This window comes from Anomaloglossus baeobatrachus, unplaced genomic scaffold (assembly GCF_048569485.1).
Source record: "Anomaloglossus baeobatrachus isolate aAnoBae1 unplaced genomic scaffold, aAnoBae1.hap1 Scaffold_41, whole genome shotgun sequence".
NCBI classification, from domain to species: Eukaryota; Metazoa; Chordata; class Amphibia; order Anura; family Aromobatidae; genus Anomaloglossus; species Anomaloglossus baeobatrachus.
The window spans coordinates 635,089-654,449 of NW_027443435.1; the positions used below are offsets into that span (position 1 = coordinate 635,089).

Sequence of the window (19,361 nt, forward strand, 5' to 3'; positions counted from 1 at the left end):
ATTATAATGCAGCCACCATAGTCCTGCATGTATTATATTGAACTCCCCACAGTTCTCCATGTATTATATTGAACTCCCCACAGTCCTCCATGTATTATACTGAACTCCATAGTCCTCCATGTATTATACTGAACTCCATAGTCCTCCATGTATTACACTGAACCCCATAGTCTTCCATATATTATAATGCACCCTCCATAGTCCATGTGTAAGGTAACCCCATTAGTCCATATAATATAACGCAGTCCCCATAGTCCTTCATATTGTATTATTCACAACAAAGTCCTCCATGTATTATAATGCAGCCCCATGGACCATGTATATGGTAACCCCATTAGTCCTCATATAATGCAGAACCATAGTCCTATATGTATTATAATGCAGCCCCTAGTTCTTCATATTGTATTTTGCAGCCACATAGTCCAGTCCTCCATGTATAATGCACCCCCGCATTCCATGTATAAAGTGTCTGTCATATTGTATTATGCAGCCCCATACTCCTCCATGTATAATGTACTCCTGTAGTTCATGTATAAGGTATCCTCATTAGTCCTCCATATAATGCAGCCTCCATAATCCTATATGTATCATAATAGTCCCATAGTCCTTCATATTGTATTATAAAGCCCCATAGTCCTCCATGTATAATGCACCTCTATAGTCCATGTAAAAGGGATCTTTCATATAGTATTATGCACCCCTTATATTCCTCCATAAAGTATTATACACCCCTTATATTCCTCCATATAATAGTATGCACCCCTTATATTCTGCCATATACTAGTATGCAGCCCCCATATAGTGCACCACCATATTGTGTGTTCCAATTTAATATTGTGCACCTACATATAGTTATATGAATCCGACATATACTTTTTTGCAACCCCCATATAGTAGTATGCACCCCCATAGTCCTCTGGCCATCCTGATTAAATACACAAATACACTCACTTCTCCTCATTCCCCCACTGTTCCGGTCTCCTCAGTGTGTGTCCACTGTTCTGCCGCTCTGACATTTTAGCACAGTGGCGCACAGTAGTGACTTTATCGCGCTCCTCTGTGCTGACACATCAGAGTGTCACAGACACACAGCGGGAGAATGATGAGAAAGGGACTGTTCTGCTCCTTCTCTCATCATTGCTTTCAATTGTATTGGCATCTGTGATGCTGATATAAATGTAAGTGCGATCCACGGCATGGGGCCTGTGGAAGGGGAGGGAGGCCGGTGGAAGTGGAGGGAGGCCAGTGGAAGGGCAGGGGGGCCTGTGGAAGGGGAGGGGGGCCGGTGCCAGCGCTGGCATTGGGCCCCCCGGACTCACAAGCCCCATAGCGGTCGTGTGGCCTGCCTCTATTGGTGGTATGCCACTGGTGGAGGCTACAGGGAGATAATCAAAAAATCCACTCTAATCTAGCCGGCTCACTAGTGAATCATCTAGAATGGAGTTGCTAAAATGAGGTCCTCAAAAAATCCACTCCAATCCAATGTTGTAAATTATGACGACTCTGTTGGCGTCGCTCTGTTAGGCTATGTGCGCATTTTGCAGATTTGGTGCAGAAATGTTCTCCATGAAATCTGCATCTTCTGACAGAAAAATGCACCAAAAAACACATGCGTTTTGGTAGCTTTTTCTGCCATACGTTTTTCTCAATGTAATCAATGGATTGAAGGGCTAAAAAGTGCAGGAAAAACCGCACTAACAATTCACAAGATGAAGATTATTTTCTGCACCAAATCTGCAAAAAAAATAATGTGCACCCAGCACATCAGCATTTACATTGACTTTGCTGCCATAGCTGGCTTAAAGATAGGCATACAGATCTGTGCTACAAACTGCACCAAATCTGCAACAAAAACGCACTGTGTGCACACAGCCCCTTACACTTCTCCCCATGAGGCTCCACCCACTCTTCAAAAATGTCGCTGTCGCGGCTGGGACTGGAGGGCGTAAAGTAAAAGCCAAAATGGAATTTTACCCTATAGAAATAAATAAAAAATATAACTGTAAAAAAATTAATGTATGACTTCTGCTCAATGAAAAACTTGAGCAAGTCCTGAAAAAAGCATTGTGTGTGTGTGTGTGTGTGTGTGTATATATATGTATAAAAATATATATATATATATATATATACTGTGTGTATAGTTGTTTTTTTGTGTGTGTGTGTGTGTGTGTGTATACAGTATACATGAGAGGACCTCTTGGAATCAACCGTTGCCTCACACCTTGTGAAATCAGGCCACGCCCCTAACACGTGTCGAAGTGAAGGAGCCCGTACATTCTAGCACGTAACATCCCAGTAGCCAGAGGGTAGCGTCTAGAATGGAGTTGATTTTTTTGAGGTAATGATGTCACCGGAAGGGGCGGAGCCTCCTTGGAGCAGGGCAGTTCTGTGAGAATGAAGCAGCTGTGTGCCGCGGCAATTTTGACCACTCCCCTAGCCACACCCCTAGCCACACCCTTTTGGCAGTAAGGGTCATTCAGCAGATGCCCCGGACTGTTCATTCATATTCATAGCAGTCAGAATTTTCTTATATTTCTATGTGTCACTATATGACATGTTGCTTATTTGTGCCTATAAGGCCGTGGTCACACATTGCATAAATCCGGTGTTTTTTGTGTCTGCACCAAACTACACAATAACTATCTTCTCTGTTTTTTCCATTTTTGCTGCATTTTTTTCTGCCTTTTCTCCATTATTTAATGTGTTTTTGGTGCAGATGTGAATCTGCGTTTTTAAGTGTTTTTCTTGTAGAGAAGCTTTTTCCTGCATTTTTTTAAGCTTCACATAGAAACCTCCAGAGAAAAAAAACCCCCAAAACCGCAGAATTTAGCGGCGCCTTCTCCTGGAATCACATCCACTTTACTTAGATAATTAGGCTATGTGCGCACGTTGCGTACAGTCACTGCAGAAATTTCTGCAGCGATCTGAAGAGCACACGTGCGCTTCAAATCGCTGCAGAAAATGTCCGTAGTGGAAAAAAAAAAGCCGATTCCATGCGCTCTGCCTGCAGCTCCTGCCATAGACAGAGCGGGGGATGCAGGCAAAGCGCATGGAAGAAGTGACATGTCACTTCTTAGAACACACGCTTCGGGCAGCAGCCAATGTGCTGCGCTCTAATCCGCCACGTGCGCACGGCCCATGCACAATCTTCATAGATTATGCAGGGGACGCAGGACGCATGCAGTTACGCTGCGCTACAAAGCGCAGTATAACTGCATGTAATTACGCAAAGTGCGCACATAGTCTTAATCACAGCAGAATAAATGTGCAAAAAAAACAGCAGAAAAAAATGCAGCATTTACACCACATGTGAACACGGACTAATTGTCCAAGCAAAGTGGATGAGATGTCATGAAATCTCCACCCGTGCGTGGAAAGACGCCGCTGAACTGCGAGGATTTGGTGTTTTTTCTTTATAAGCTTCAGGATTCACATCTGCACCAAAAATGTATGAAACAATAAAAGACAGAGAGGGCGCTCCTGTGTGAAAACTGATGATGAAAGTAAAACAGTGTGATGGACACACTCACCTGGTACTGTTGTACATCAGGTACAACGCTGGGGAATTAGCCGTAGGGAATTGCAAAGTGCACCGCTTGACATCAACGGGGGAACCGGTCCTTTTAAACCTACAGGAGTCCTGTCCTAGGTGGCTGCTCACGCGATCGACAATCCCACATGGAGATCACAGCCGCCGGACCAGCGCTAAATTACAACTCCTCCTCTGGGATGGACGGTCCCGTGAATACGATGCCGGTGACTCACCAGCCCTTCAGGCAAGCGTTTGATAGATGCAGACAAATCCCGGATTAGCTGCAGCAGCCCCGTGAGCTCCACATGGAGAGATGAGAGTCAGGGAAAAAGAGAAAAAAACACGGTATGGCTGCGCTGCTAGAGATAAAGATAGGGTGATGGTTTTAAGGATTTTAATGATTTTAATATAGGTATGGTGCCACAACGCGTTTCAGGGATGCATATTCCCCCTTCCTCAGGTAGCAATAATCATACAAACTGATATGCCTTATATACATGTAGTTAGAAGGTCCCCACACCCCTTAATTGATTTAACACTTAATGTGATGAATAATTAGAGAACAATCAATCAATTACAGGGTTTGTAGAAGCCTTAGCCGACAAAAAACAATTGCATATATTCATATTGGACAGCAATATTAAATGAAATATGTATTAATTATAAAGTAAGATTCTACACATAAAGAAATAAATAACAAATATCGATTTTAGTAATATACCATAAGTAGCACTTTTTGCAAGATAAATGCAATAATTGAAAAAATTAAGAAATGTAAACAAATGTGAAAAAAATAAGAAAAAGATAAATAAATCTACTCTTTCCGGATCCAATATTATTATATATTTCTATTGTTATTTATAACCTATATTATATAGGTTATATAGGTTATAAATAACAATAGAAATATATAATAATATTGGATCCGGAAAGAGTAGATTTATTTATCTTTTTCTTATTTTTTTCACATTTGTTTACATTTTTTAATTTTTTCAATTATTGCATTTATCTTTCAAAAAGTGCTACTTATGGTATAGTACTAAAATCGATATTTGTTATTTATTTCTTTATGTGTAGAATCTTACTTTATAATTAATACATATTTCATTTAATATTGCTGTCCAATATGAATATATGCAATTGTTTTTTGTCGGCTAAGGCTTCTACAAACCCTGTAATTGATTGATCGTTCTCTAATTATTTATTCATCACATTAAGTGTTAAATCAATTAAGGGGTGTGGGGACCTTCTAACTACATGTATATAAGGCATATCAGTTTGTATGATTATTGCTACCTGAGGAAGGGGGAATATGCATCCCTGAAACGTGTTGTGGCACCATACCTATATTAAAATCATTAAAATCCTTAAAACCATCACCCTATCTTTATCTCTAGCAGCGCAGCCATACGGTGTTTTTTTCTCTTTTTCCCTGACCAAACATGTATGAAATAAGGGACAATGCATAAAAAATACCGCAAACACGCAATAATCAGAGAAGAATGTCATTGCGCTCGTGGTGCGGACAGCGTCAGAAAAAACACAGCATTTACGCTACATGTGAACGCGGCCTCAACAACACATTTTTATTACATTTTTTTATGGGTTTTAATAAAGAAAAATAATAAATTGCGCCATTTTTTTCTGCCATTTACCGATCCCCATAAATAATCTGATCGCTGCGTTGTTCGGGTCGTTGCGATTACAGGGAAACAAATATGTCCATGTGATTTGCTGATTTGTGATGTTTATTATTTTATTAAAAAAAGTAATAAAATTACATTCTACTTTTTTTTTTTTTTAGTACTTTTATTAGAAGAAGAAAAACCCTCTTTTCTTCTCCCTCTAGAATACAGGAGATAGAGACGCTGCTCTGTACAATGGAGCTCTGTGTCCTGTGAGAGGCTGCATTGTAGGTCCATTTATGTAAAATAATTTATCTATCTATCCCTCTATCTATCCCTCTATCTATCCCTCTATCTATCCCTCTATCTATCCCTCTATCTATCCCTCTATCTATCTATCTATCTATCTATCTATCTATCCCTCTATCTATCTATCTATCTATCTAATATATTTTTCTCATTTATCTATCTATATATCTATCTATCATGTCTGTATTTATCATATATCTATATATATCCCTCCATCCATTCATCCATCCATCCATCCATTCGTCCATCCCTCCATCCATTCGTCCATCCCTCCATCCATTCGTCCATCCCTCAATCCATCCCTCCATCCATTCGTCCATCCCTCCATCCATTCGTCCATCCCTCCATCCATTCGTCCATCCCTCCATCCATTCGTCCATCCCTCCATCCATTCGTCCATCCCTCCATCCATTCGTCCATCCCTCCATCCATTCATCCATCCATTCATCCATCTATTCATCCATTCATCCATCCATTCATCCATCCCTCCATCCATCCCTCCATCCTTTCATCCATCCCTCCATCCATTCATCCATCCCTCTATCTATTCATCCATCCCTCCATCCATTCATCCATTCCTCCATCCATCCATCCCTCCATCCATCCATCCATTCATCTATCCCTCCATCTATTCATCCATCCCTCCATCTATTCATCCATCCCTCCATCTATTCATCCATCCCTCCATTTATTCATCCATCCCTCCATCTATTCATCCATCCCTCCATCTATTCATCCATCCCTCCATCTATTCATCCATCCCTCCATCTATTCATCCATCCCTCCATCTATTCATCCATCCCTCCATCTATTCATCCATCCCTCCATCCATTCATCCATCCCTCCATCCATTCATCCATCCCTCCATCCATCCCTCCATCCATCCCTCCATCCATTCATCCATCCATTCATCCATCCCTCTATCCATTCATCCATCCCTCCCTCCATCCATCCGTCCTTCCATTCATACATCCCTCCATCATCCCTCCATTCCTCCCTCCATCCCTCCATTCGTCTCTCCCTCCATTCGTCTCTCCCTCCATTCGTCTCTCCCTCCAGCCGTCCCTCCCTCCAGCCCATCCCTCCCTCCAGCCCGTCCCTCCCTCCAGCCCGTCCCTCCCTCCAGCCCGTCCCTCCCTCCAGCCGTCCCTCTATTCATCCCTCCCTCCATTCATCCATCCCTCCCTCCATCCATCCCTCCCTATATCCATCCCTCCATCCATCTTTACAGCTGGATAATCTGCTTCTGGTTTCTCAACTGCAATACAGAGGTCAAGATAACCAAAACTTCCTATGCTTTTCAATACAGGCAGTGCGCCTGCGCAATAACATCACCGTCACTCACAATTTGAAGTGTCCGGTGATAGTGCCACTGCGCAGGCGCAAGATTATGGGCGGCTACTTGGATGACGCTGGTGATGAAAATGTCATCACCAGCGTCATCCAAGTACCCGCCCATAATCTCGCACCTTCGCAATAAGATCACCGGCGCTCACTATTTGAACAGTGCTCAGTCCCGCGATAGTGCCCCTGGGCATGCGCCCATGTGCTCGGGCTCCTTTGCAGAGCGGACGGATCCTGACCCTGAGGTGGGGAAGATTCAGCTTTTCCTCATTAGTTATAGAGCTGAGGTCACACTGGATTTTGGGGTAAGAAATAAAAGTGTCTCCTGTCACTACTGGGGGCTGCAGCTCGTGTATATATCACAGGGAAGGTGCTGAAGCTGCAGCACAGTGCTGTGGAGGCTTCCATAAGGAAGGGGGGATATGGGTGGTTACACAGGGCAGGGGGCGATGCTGCATATTGGGGGGCTTACACTGGGCGATGCTGCACGTTTGGGGGGGCTCGTAGGGGGAGAGGCTGCACATTGAGCGGGGCTCACAGGGGGGAGAGGCTGCACGTTGAGGGGGGCTCGCAGGGGGGAGAGGCTGCACGTTGAGGGGGGCTCGCAGGGGGAGAGGTTGTACATTGAGGGGGGCTCGCAGGGGGAGAGGCTGCACGTTGAGGGGGGCTCGCAGGAAGAGAGGCTGCACGTTGAGGGGGGCTCGCAGGGGGAGAGGCTGCACCTTGAGGGGGGCTAGCAGGGGGGAGAGGCTGCATGTTGAGGGGGGCTCGCAGGGGAGGAGAGGCTGCACGTTGAGAGGGGCTCGTGGGGGGGAGAGGCTGCACGTTGAGAGGGGCTCGCAGGGGGGAGAGGCTGCACGTTGAGGGGGGCTCGCAGGGGGGAGAGGATGCACGTTGAGGGGGGCTCGCAGGGGGGAGAGGCTGCATGTTGAGGAGGGCTCGCAGGGGGAGAGGCTGCACGTTGAGGGGGGCTCGCAGGGGTAGAGGCTGCACGTTGAGGGGGGCTGCCGGAAGGATGAATGGGGGCACATCTACGGTGTTTAAATCCAGTGAATAAAGACCACAATGTGTGTCAATCAGTGACGTTTCGGTCCTTCCTTGGACCTTTATCAAACTCACACTATAAAGATACAAAAGAAAAATACAAAGTGAATATTCTCTCAAAGGTACATGAATATTAGAGCAAAAATCATACATATTACTTGTGGAAAGATACATAGAAAAGATTTATCTATATAACAGAAAATGGACACAATTGGAACATGGCCAAGTCCCCAGCGGCTGCAAACTCCCATAATATTCACTTTGTATTTTTCTTAAGTGTCTTTATAGTGTGTTTGATAAAGGTCCAAGAAAGGACCGAAACGTCACTGATTGACACACATTGTGGTCTTTATTCACTGGATTTAAAAAATAAAAAAATAGTTTGAATATTTTGAGTGCCAGATTTATTTCTTCACTTTATTTTGATTTCATGTCAGATAGTGAGAAAAACCTGCAGATGTGTCTGTATAGAGAGCGGAGGGAAAAACCTGCAGATGTGTCTTTATAGAAAGTGGATGGAAACTTGTTTTTCTTACCGACTCCTCAGCCCTGGTGTGGAGGACGTCACTGTGGAGGTATCATACAGTGCTTCTATTATACATTATGGGGCAGTTAAAGGGGAATCTTTGGGCTTTAAGAGGAAAATTACTTTGTAAGAGCTGTAAAGTTGTGAGAGAGGTTCTTATATGACCCAATTAAATATTAATTACATTTTTATTTTTTGGGGGAGGGGGTACCAGTTAGTACTTCCGCTATGGGGTCCCATGATTTCGATGTACACCTCTGTTCACCCCCTTAAAGAAAAACAATTGAATAAAACTAATTTTCCTCCAAAAGACTTTCAAAAATGCAACATTGTTAAGTAAACTAAGTCTCAAATGACGGAAAAATAAGCATTAGGGCGTCCAAATTGTGAAGACAAAAGAATGAAGGAAATCCCAATGTCATAATGTACCACACTAAGTGGATCCTGCCACGTCTGCTTCTATCCCTGCTGAACTGACTCTGGGGCAGCACGGGGGATATAGGAGGCGTAGAAGCCATGCATCAATTGGTCTCAGGGGCCACACGGCTCTGGTAGCAGAAGCGTCCATCTAGAACCTTCCACATGACTTTTCCTTCTGTCCGTGACTTTTACAATATTTATTTTACAGCTTTGAAATTCAGAGAAAAGATATGCAGAACGCTGCAGACACAATGGAAAAAGAAGAAATGGATGTGCGGAGTGATGAACGGAGTAGAGACCTTTTCACAGGTAACCCTCCTCAGTGAAGAGTCACCATTAAATAACAGAGAGAACAGTCACATTCCCAGCTGCAAGGAGAAAATGAAGTTACATTCTCCCTGCTGCCGCTCGTATACAGTCACCGATGCAGTGCGGGAAACAGTAACACTTACCGCTCACAGGCTGTCAGCCAAGGAACAAGAGGGTTGATTACTGTGCGCCCACTATCTAGTGAGTGGTGACTGTTTCAACCTCTCCCACTGTGCTGGTGACTGGAAGTGAGCAGCTGCTGGGAGAATGTAACTGCATTTTCTCCTTGTAGTTACTGTGTCACAATCTCTCCGCTGTCTTAGACACAGTGAGTGACAATTTTGCCTCTCTATGGAATCAGGCTGTGCTAAGCTGTTAGATTGTTGAGCGATAGCTCAATTCAATATGAAACTGAGAGGTGCTTGGTTTCTTCAGGGGTTCCCTGTTCTGAGTGATCAGTTACTTAGCTGAGCAGTCAGCCCCAAACAGAGGGTATCACGGAGGTGCAAAGGTAGCTGGAGCCAGGACCCCAAAAATGGCCCACAGACTAGGGTTCCTTATCCCAGAGATAGGCTTGATGGTATCCAGGTCTGGACCGCCAGTTTAACCCTAACTCCTGTCCAAACCCTGATCTAACATCCCCTCTCCCACCACCTGGGGTGGAGATGCAAACTCCACAAATGCCACAGACACAGAAAAAAAACAAAACTCATACACACTGCACACAAACAGGAGACACAGTATGTGTATTGGAGGGAATAAAGTATAAGGAAGGAAATAAATGTACAACGGGGAACTTCCACACCACTCAAACAGCAGTATACTGGTCACCAAGAATAGGATCGCCAGAAAGACAGACTCTCAAACCTTAAATAGGGAGAAGACAGGTGTATATAAATTAGCCTTATGAGTCTCAAGGAGCCATACACCACTCCACAGGAATTAACTCAGGACTGGAAAGCAGTGGAAAAGACTCAGCTGAGGCTGAGCAACTAAGATCAGGTTGCCTGTGAACAGGTCCGACGCCACAGCGGCACCCCGCGAATGTGGGCCTGAACACCACATGACACGGGACCTTGGTTATCTGTGCTCTGATCTATAGCTGCCAGATTTTGGACCTCCTCTTACCATTCATTTGCCCTAATCCACTATGCTCCTTATGTTCTGATCCCAGACCTGACCACGCCTTTGTCTTTCCCCTTAGTTCACGGCATGCTCTCTTTGTATCTGACCCCAGAACATTTGATAACCCTGCCTCACGGCTTGTCCATGCAGTGACTAGCGTCACACACTGTTCGAATAAACCAGATAGATATCATTTAACTGCTAGGTACTCAGATTACCTCTATATCTGCAGGTAAATAGTGTTTTTGTAGCTGCCAGATTTTCTTCAACCCCCTTCTCAATATGTAACATATTATTAGATCCTATTACTTCTTGCGGGCTCAGAAGCTGAGTTTCCATTATTGACAGCATATGACGTCTGAGTTATTCAGTGGAGGTAAGCTTCACCCACTGCTGTTAACTTTCAATCTTTGACAGCAGCATTCGCAGCACGCAACCAATGAGGTACAATGTTCCACATATCCAACGCCCCCAGCAACATTTATCATTGGGTACATATGGGTCGCCATAATAGCTGGGGGTCTGCTAAAGACCCTTGCCCTATTTAGGAGTACGCCTATGATCTCCACACCTAGATACATTCCTTCAGTGGTGTAGATTTCAAAATGAGATAATTTGTGGGTTGTGATTCCACTGTTTAGGCACATCAAGGGCTTTACAAACGTGACATGGCATCCTCTATTTCAGCCAATTTTGTTCTCCAAAAGTCAAATGGTGCTCCTTCCCTTCCGAGTCCTGGGGTATCTGCGTATACACAAGAAATTGCACAACAGAATTATATGGTCCATTTTCTCCTTTTAGGCCCGTTTCACACGTCAGTGAAAAACACAGACGTTTTTCACTGGCGTGTAAAACACGCACATGTCCCTGCGTGTGCCGAAAATCATGGCACACGTGGGTTGTCTAAGTGCAATCCGGGCTCCGTTCTCCGTGGCCCGTGATTGCACTTAGAAATCAACTCACCTGCGCCCGCTCCCGCTCTCCATGGTGCTGATCGCTCCCGCGGTGCAGCATCCTGCCGGCGGTGACCTCCGCAGCAGCTGCTTCCGGGTCGGCTGTGTCGCGCATAATGAATATGCGCGACAGTAATCAGCCAGCTTAGAAGCAGCAGGGAGGACGGGCTGCAGAGGACATCGCTGGACGCCGGGTGAGTTAAAATGTTTATTATTTTAAATGCACGTTTTTTTTTGGCACGTGTTTCACGGACCACACCACTGCGTGGTCCGTGGGACATCAGTGATGCCAGAAAAAAATGGACATGTCTCCTTGCAGCAATCACGCACACACGGGTACGCTGCATGGAGACACGTGCAGTGAAAAATCACTGACGTGTGAGCAAACCCATTCATTATAATGGGTCTGCGTATGTCAGTGATTCTGGTACGCTTAAAAAAAAAGCACAAACGTACCAGAATCACTGACGTGTGAAAGGGGCCTTACCCTTGGGAAAACTAAAATTTGTGGTTAAAGCAACACTTTTGTGTTGTGTTTTATTTTTTTCCTTCCACATATTTTTAATTTCTGTAACGCATTACTGCTGTAGGAATATTACAAAAAAGGGATAAATACATAGCTAATGTGAAAAATGAGTAAAAAGACATAGGCATTGCATTACTGCTTTAGAGATATTTGCAAAGAGAGATCCTTAGCTTTTGTATTGGCCAATCCATGTGAGCCCGATTAATCTCGACAAGGTGATCTCATTATATTGGGAACCTAACCTTAAATGCCTCTATGTGTGATTAAAAATCTGCATGTCTGGCAGATAGGTTCCTGACTAAATAAGATGGTGGACAGACCCTGGCTATAGGGCAGAGTGCTTGGTCAGGTGCTTGTCAAGGTTATCGGGCTCACATGGATTGGTCAGTACATAAGCTAAGAATCTCACTTAACAAATATCACTAAAGCAGTAGTGCAATGCCAATGTCGTTTTACTCATTTTTCTCATTACCTGTGTATTAATCCCTTTTTCTATTATTTCTACAGCAGTAATGCAATGCCAAAGTATCCTTATATTATTGAGTGCCACTGGATATGCTTTTGTAGATATGTTTTATTGAAAGTCGTTTTGAGCACTTCGAAGGGTGCAGTTTTTAAAATGATGTCATTTTGGGTATTTTCTGTCACACAGGCCTTTTAAAGTAGAACACTACATACTTTGGAATTTATATACATTTATGTGTGTCTATGTGTATGTTTGAGGTTATATTATTTAAAAGCTTTATAACTTCAATTTTATTTATGGCAGATGACGGTACCAGGAGTTCAACACAGAAAGCTCAGGGCAGTGAAAGTCACAAAGGAGAGAAGCCATATTCTTGTTCAGAATGTTCGAAATGTTTTGCTAAGAAATCAAATCTCATTACACATGAGAGAATTCACACGGGAGTGAAGCCATATTCATGTGCAGAATGTGGAAAATGTTTTGCTCTGAAAGCAAATCTTATTAGACATGAGGTAATTCACACAGGAGAGAAGCATTATTCATGTTCAGAATGTGAGAAATGTTTTGCTGACAAATTAAATCTTATTACACATGAGAGAATTCACACAGGAGAGAAGCCATATTCATGTTCAGAATGTGAGACATGTTGTGCTTCCAAATCAGCTCTCATTGCACATGAGAGAATTCACACAGGAGAGAAGCCATATTCATGTGCAGAATGTGGAAAATGTTTTGCTCTGAAATCACATCTTATTAGACATGAGGTAATTCACACAGGAGAGAAGATTTATTCATGTTCAGAATGTGAGAAATGTTTTGCTGACAAATCAAATCTCATTACACATGAGAGAATTCACACAGGAGTGAAGCCATATTCATGTTCCGAATGTGGGAAATGTTTTACTTTGAAATCAAAACTTGATAAACATTTGAGAATTCACACGGGAGTGAAGCCATATTCCTGTTCAGAATGTGAGAAATCTTTTGCTTGGAAATCAGCTCTCATTACACATGAGAGAATTCACACAGGAGAGAAGCCATATTCCTGTTCAGAATGTCAAACATGTTTTGCTTCCAAATCAGCTCTCATTGCACATGAGAGAATTCACACAGGAGAGAAGCCATATTCATGTTCAGAATGTGAGACATGTTGTGCTTCCAAATCAGATCTCATTACACATGAGAGAATTCACACAGGAGTGAAGCCATATTCATGTTCAGAATGTGAGAAATGTTTTGCTCGGAAATCATCTCTTGTTAAACATGAGAGAATTCACACAGGAGAGAAGCCGAATTCATGTTCAGAATGTGGGAAATGTTTTGCTCGGAAATCATCTCTTGTTAAACATGAGAGAATTCACACAGGAGAGAAGCCGTATTCATGTTCAGAATGTGGGAAATGTTTTTTTCAGCAATCACATCTCATTAGACATGAGAGAAGTCACACAGGAGAGAATTCATATTCATGTTCAGAATGTGGGACATGTTTTGCTGCAAAATCAAATCTTATTAGACATGAGAGAATTCACACAGGAGAGAAGCCATATTCATGTTCAGAATGTGGAAAATGTTTTGCTCTGAAAGCACATCTTATTAGACATGAGGTAATTCACACAGGAGAGAAGATTTATTCATGTTCAGAATGTGGGAAATGTTTTGCTGCAAAATCAAATCTTATTAGACATGAGAGAATTCACAAAGGAGAGAAGCCATATTCATGTTCAGAATGTGGGAAATGTTTTACTGCAAAATCAAATCTTATTACACATGAGAGAATTCACACAGGAGTGAAGCCATAGTCATGAATATAATGCCTGTTTTAGTAAATATTAAGACTTTTACTACCTGTTAATAAGGAGTTTATTTTTATGTCATTACAGTTGTGTACTTTTTATGATGGATCATTTACAAACTATTCATCTTTTTACACTTTTTTTAATTTTTGATGGAGAGAAAAAACTTTTTTTTGTTATAGCCAAGTTGTACGCTTTATTCATCCATTTGTGTATTGCTTGAATGAGAGCAGAATTCATTTTGTTAAATCTACACTCCATTTTGTCTTTGTGTAAGAGCCTGTACTGTGTCTCCCCTGGTGTAATGCAACAGAGACCCCTCTGTTTACTTTAGATAAGGGCTTGTATAGTTTCAGTTTCTTTGTTAAAAGTGAAGTTCAGGAATGTAAAACTAAAAAGTTTATATAGTCTTATATAAATGAGTAACCATGATGTAATCTTTTATTTGTTTATTTGTTTGAGACAAAGTGAGAGCTACTCCTGATACTTTATTGTCTCAGAGGTGCGTCTCCTATACATACATGCATGCATGCATACATACGTACATGATCTCTCTATAATTTAATTTAATTAGGACTACACACACAAAATCTTATGTCCCATGCTGAATGGCGACAACAGGATCTGGTGTCTAATCAGTGACCCACTCCTCCTGGGAACCGCTCATCCAACCACCTTGTCTTCCTCAGAAAGGCAACTCAAGCTGTATCAAAAGGTAAGAAGTTTATTCTTACAATATTCGAATTTGATGCACAGACAATTTTGCAAATTTTCCCACCTGCAAAGAATGGAGAGGGCTGTAATTTTTATTGTAGGTAGCTTCAACTGTGACAGAATAAAAAAAAAAACAATACAGAAAATTATATTGCATGATTTTTAAATAATAAATTTACATTTTATTGCGAGAAATATGTATTTGATACAATGGAAATACAGAACTTAGCATTTGGTACAGAAACCTTTGTTTGCAGTTACAGAGGTTAGAAGTTTCCTACAATTCTTGAACCAGTTTGCACACACTGCAGCAGGGATTTTGGTTCACTCCTCCATACAGATCTTCTCCAGATCTTTCAGGTTTCTGGGCTGTCACTGGTCTGCATTGAGTTTCAGTTCCTTCCAAAGATTTTCTATTAGGCTCAGGTCCTTAGTTGCCCTGTCTGTGTGTTTTGGAACATCGTCATGCTGTAAGGCCAAGCCACGACCCATCTTCAATGCTCTAACACATTCTATTTTGGTCTCACTTGACCACATGACCTTTTCACATGCCTCCCTGGATTATCCAGATGGTCACTGGCAAGATTCAAATGAGCCTTGATGTGCAGGCATGAGCAGGGGGACCTTGCGTGCCCTGAAGAATTTTAATCCAAGACGGCATAGTGTGTTACAGTAATATTTGAGAATGTGGTCTGTTTTGTTCAGGTCATTGACCAGGTCCTCCCGTGTAATTCTGGGCTGATTCTTGACCTTTCTCATTATACTTACCTCCACGAGGCGAGATCTTGCATGGAGCCCCAAACCGAGTAAGATTGACAGTCATTGGGGGGCGTGCGTGCGGCAGAGCATTGGGAGGCTGCATGTGAAAGCATTGTAAGGGTGCGTGCAGCAGGGCATTTGGAGCGTGCGGCAGGGCATTGGGAGTGTGCGGCAGGGCATTGCGGCAGAGCATTGGATGGTGTGCGTGCGGCAGAGCATTGAGGGGCGTGCATGCACAGAGCATGTTGTGCGGGCGTGCGGCAGAGCTTTGCGGGCTGGCTGGCGGCCGTGCGTCAGAGCATTGAAGGCAAGCATGCGGCAGAGCATTGCTGGTACAGGTAGTGTAGAGCGCTATTTAAGGAGCACTATGCCTCTGTCCTTGGTGACAATTAAGACATTAGGATCTCTTTGCGCTCACCAACAAAATGGCTCCGCCCTGTGATCCTAAACTTCATTCTCTCTATATCCTTTTGCAAACACCCAGGAGAGGGAGGTGACATTACACACATGAGCAGATTACACCCATTTTTACTGCAGTTGTAATGTAAGCTAGTTCTACAGTAGGTCTACAGTAGGATTGCAGCAGCTGCTCCCCCTAATGCTTAAGAGTGAAAAATATCATCTCAGCTGAAAACTTTGCCTCTTTCTTCAAGCAGAACATAGACAACATCAGAGCAAGCTTTGGTCCACAATCACCACAGCCCCTCATGATAGATACTCAGCTCTCTTCCTCCAAATCCAGCTTCTCCACCATGACAGAAAACAATTTTTTCACTGTACTCTCAAGATCACATCTGTGCACTTGACCCGCTCCCATCGCACCTCATCCCCAACATCACAGTCCTCATCCCAGCCCTAACCCATCTCTTGAACCTATTGTGGAGACACGGGGCTCAGTGGGTGCTCTCGTCCACTAAAACCCGCCGCCTTTAGAAAGACAGCGTGGCTCAGGGCTCATCCCAACTGAACGCCGCCCTCCTTAACCGTGGGTGGAACACTACTCAGGGTGAGGGAACCACAACAATTAGACTTTATTGGATTCCCAAACAATTAACGGCACATAACACATAACCAGCAAAACACAAATGTAACAGGCAACAGAGTCTCACCCTTCCGCTGGCTCACCAGGGATTTAGAATGTCCATGCCTCAGAGGTTCCAGGGCTATTTACTCCAATCCAGCAGCACCCCGCTTTTGGCGGGTACCCACCGAGAAAGGAATAATGCCAGATTTAGGAAGCTGTCTGAGGTCTGCAAAGTCTGTAACAGGTGACTGAACTGTCCCAACCTGAGTGTCCTCCTTAGGTAGTCCTGGTATGACGTTACAATCCTGGCAGCCGGAGTCGAAATCCCTAGGCTGTGGATATGGTCTCCAACTGGAACCGGAGTCCCTAGATTGAAGCCATAAGATATCCTGATCCTCTAGTCAGCTCCTAAGAGCTTAGACTGGATCCAACTGCATCCATCAACAACCCCCTGGTGGCTTAAAGAAATCCCTTTTATAGCCACAGCCTTCCACTTGGATACACTGTGTCCTCATCGATTGGTTGGACAAGATCGCCTCTCCCATTGGATGAATCTCAAGCTGCATGGACAATGTTCATCCAAATGATGTCCACAGAAAGACTGAGGGTATCTACATGAAGTCTGCAAGTCACAGACTCGACAATGGCTACTAAGGTAATCACATTAGCAATACACAACTACAATACAATGATTACTGGAAGAGTCTAGAGAAACAATACGTCTGGCTTTCAGTGGCCAACACAATTACATGAGTCAACAAGAGTCTTGTAAAAACAATGAGGGACTTATCCCCCATCTATAAAGAATCTATCATCCTGTCTGGCTGAATTTTAAGAAACTTTAACCAATGAGAGGCATTGGGTGTCCATGTTGTCACATTCCTCCCCCTTCTTAATATTAGCCAGACATGATAGGCTTCCGATCATCCTTCTCCTCTTGACGGGAAAGCCCATCCGCATTTCCATGGTTCTTGCATTGTTTATGGGAGATGGAAAAATTGTAAGATTGTAATGCCAGACTCGACCTGAGCAAGCATCCGTTGTCCCCGGCAGTGCGATTTAGCCAACTCAATGGATTGTGGTCAGTGAGGACTGTGAACTCATTGCCATAGAGGTAGGGCTGCAATTTTTTCAGGGCCCAGACTATGGCCAGGCATTCTTTTTCTATGGTGGCGTAAGCCCTCTCTCGGTCCAACAGTTTCCGGGAGAGGTACGCTATCGGATGTTCCTCACCGTTGTCCTCCACTTGGCTAAGTACAGCTCCTAGTCCTGTGTCCGATGCGTCTGTTTGGACGATGAACCTGCGACGGAAGTCAGGAGCAGTCAGGACTGGGCTCTGGGCCAGCCGGTCTTTCAATTGGAAGAACGCAGTTTCACATTCTGGGGTCCAGATAAGGTTACGGGCATATCTTTTGGTGGTGAGGTCAGTGAGCGGTTTTGCTATGGTACTGTAATTGGGGATAAACTTTCGATAATAGTTTGCAGTTCCTAGAAACGCGCGGACCTGTTTTTGATTGACCGGGTGTGGCCACTGGGTAATGGCTTCTACTTTTGCAGGTTCGGGACGAATGCACCCACTTCCCACTCGATGTCCCAGGTATAGCAGTTCAGCCATCCCCATTTGGCATTTGTCAGGTTTAATGGTGAGCTGGGCTTTGGCTACCCTCTGCAGCACCTGGGACACGTGCTGAAGATGCTCTTCCCAAGTGTCGCTGAAGATAGCGATGTCATCCAAATAGGCCTGGGCATACCCCTGACATCTCTCTAGTAAATGGTCTACCATCCTCTGGAAGGTGGCTGGGGCATTTTTCATCCCAAAAGGCATGCTGGTAAACTCAAAGAGGCCAAAAGGGTTATGAAGGCCGATTTCTCTTGAGCGTCTTTTGTGAGTGGGATCTGCCAGTATCCCTTGCTCAAATCGAGGGTAGATATAAACCGAGACCCCCCTAACCTATCTAGTAGTTCATCCACCCGGGGCATGGGGTAAGCATCTGTAATCGTGACCTCATTGAGCCGTCTATAGTCCATACAGAAACGAGTACTCTTGTCCTTTTTTGGCACCAACACCACACTGGCAGCCCATGGGCTATGGAAGGGAACTATGACTCCCATATTTAGCATGTCATCCACCTCGGCCTTCATCATTGCCAACACAGGAGGGGTCACCCGGTAGGCGGGCTGTCTTAGTGGGGTGGCCGCCCCTGTATTGACATGATGCTGAACCAGGGGGGTTCTACCAGGCTGACTTGTGAACAGGGTTTCGTATGGTCCGAGTATGTCTGATATCTGTCGTTTCTGTGATGGACAAAGCTGTTCCCCCAGTGATACCGCTTTTACCACCATTTCCCTTTTGGAGTCCACTAATAAGTCTGGGATCTGGTCCAACTCTGGGTCATCTACCTCTGGACAACAAACTGCTAAATTGGTGACCTCTCGTTCCTTATAAGCTGTTAGCCTGTTGATGTGGTAGGTACGCTCACGAACACCTGCTCGATCCAGGGCCACGCTGTAGTCAGTATTGCCACATTTCTTGGTAATGGTGAATGGACCCGCCCACATGGCTTGCAGCTTGTTTTTCCGTACCGGTACTAGTACTAGGACCTTCTGTCCACAGGCAAATTCTCGGGGTCGGGCAGTGCGGTCGTAACATCGTTTTTGCCTTTCCTGAGCCACTTCTAAATTCCCGTGGGCTAACGTCATAAGGTGCCTCATCCTTTCCCTAAACTTTTGAACATAGTCCAGTATGGGAACCTCTTTTGTGGGGAAGGTGCCCTCCCAACTCTCTCGTACCAGCTCTAGGGGCCCTCGTACCTTTCGGCCGTACAGCAATTCGAAGGGGGAGAACCCAGTGGAGTTTTGCGGCACCTCCCGGTAAGCAAAAAGGAGCTGCTG

The 19,361-nt window shown here is 44.1% G+C and overlaps 1 protein-coding gene across 2 annotated transcripts in view; it reads left to right on the forward strand.

Annotated features, from left to right (window-relative positions):
* Positions 1-14,800, forward strand: part of LOC142277323 (uncharacterized) — a 39,954-nt gene extending 25,154 nt beyond the window's left edge. For both annotated transcript variants that reach the window (XM_075332632.1, XM_075332633.1), the window contains 2 exons: positions 9,009-9,109; positions 12,483-14,800. In XM_075332632.1, coding sequence (XP_075188747.1) covers positions 9,009-9,109; positions 12,483-13,978 — 1,597 coding nt within the window. In that variant the 3' untranslated portion in view covers positions 13,979-14,800. The remainder of the gene's footprint in view (positions 1-9,008; positions 9,110-12,482) is intronic.
* Positions 14,801-19,361: the final 4,561 nt, after the last annotated feature.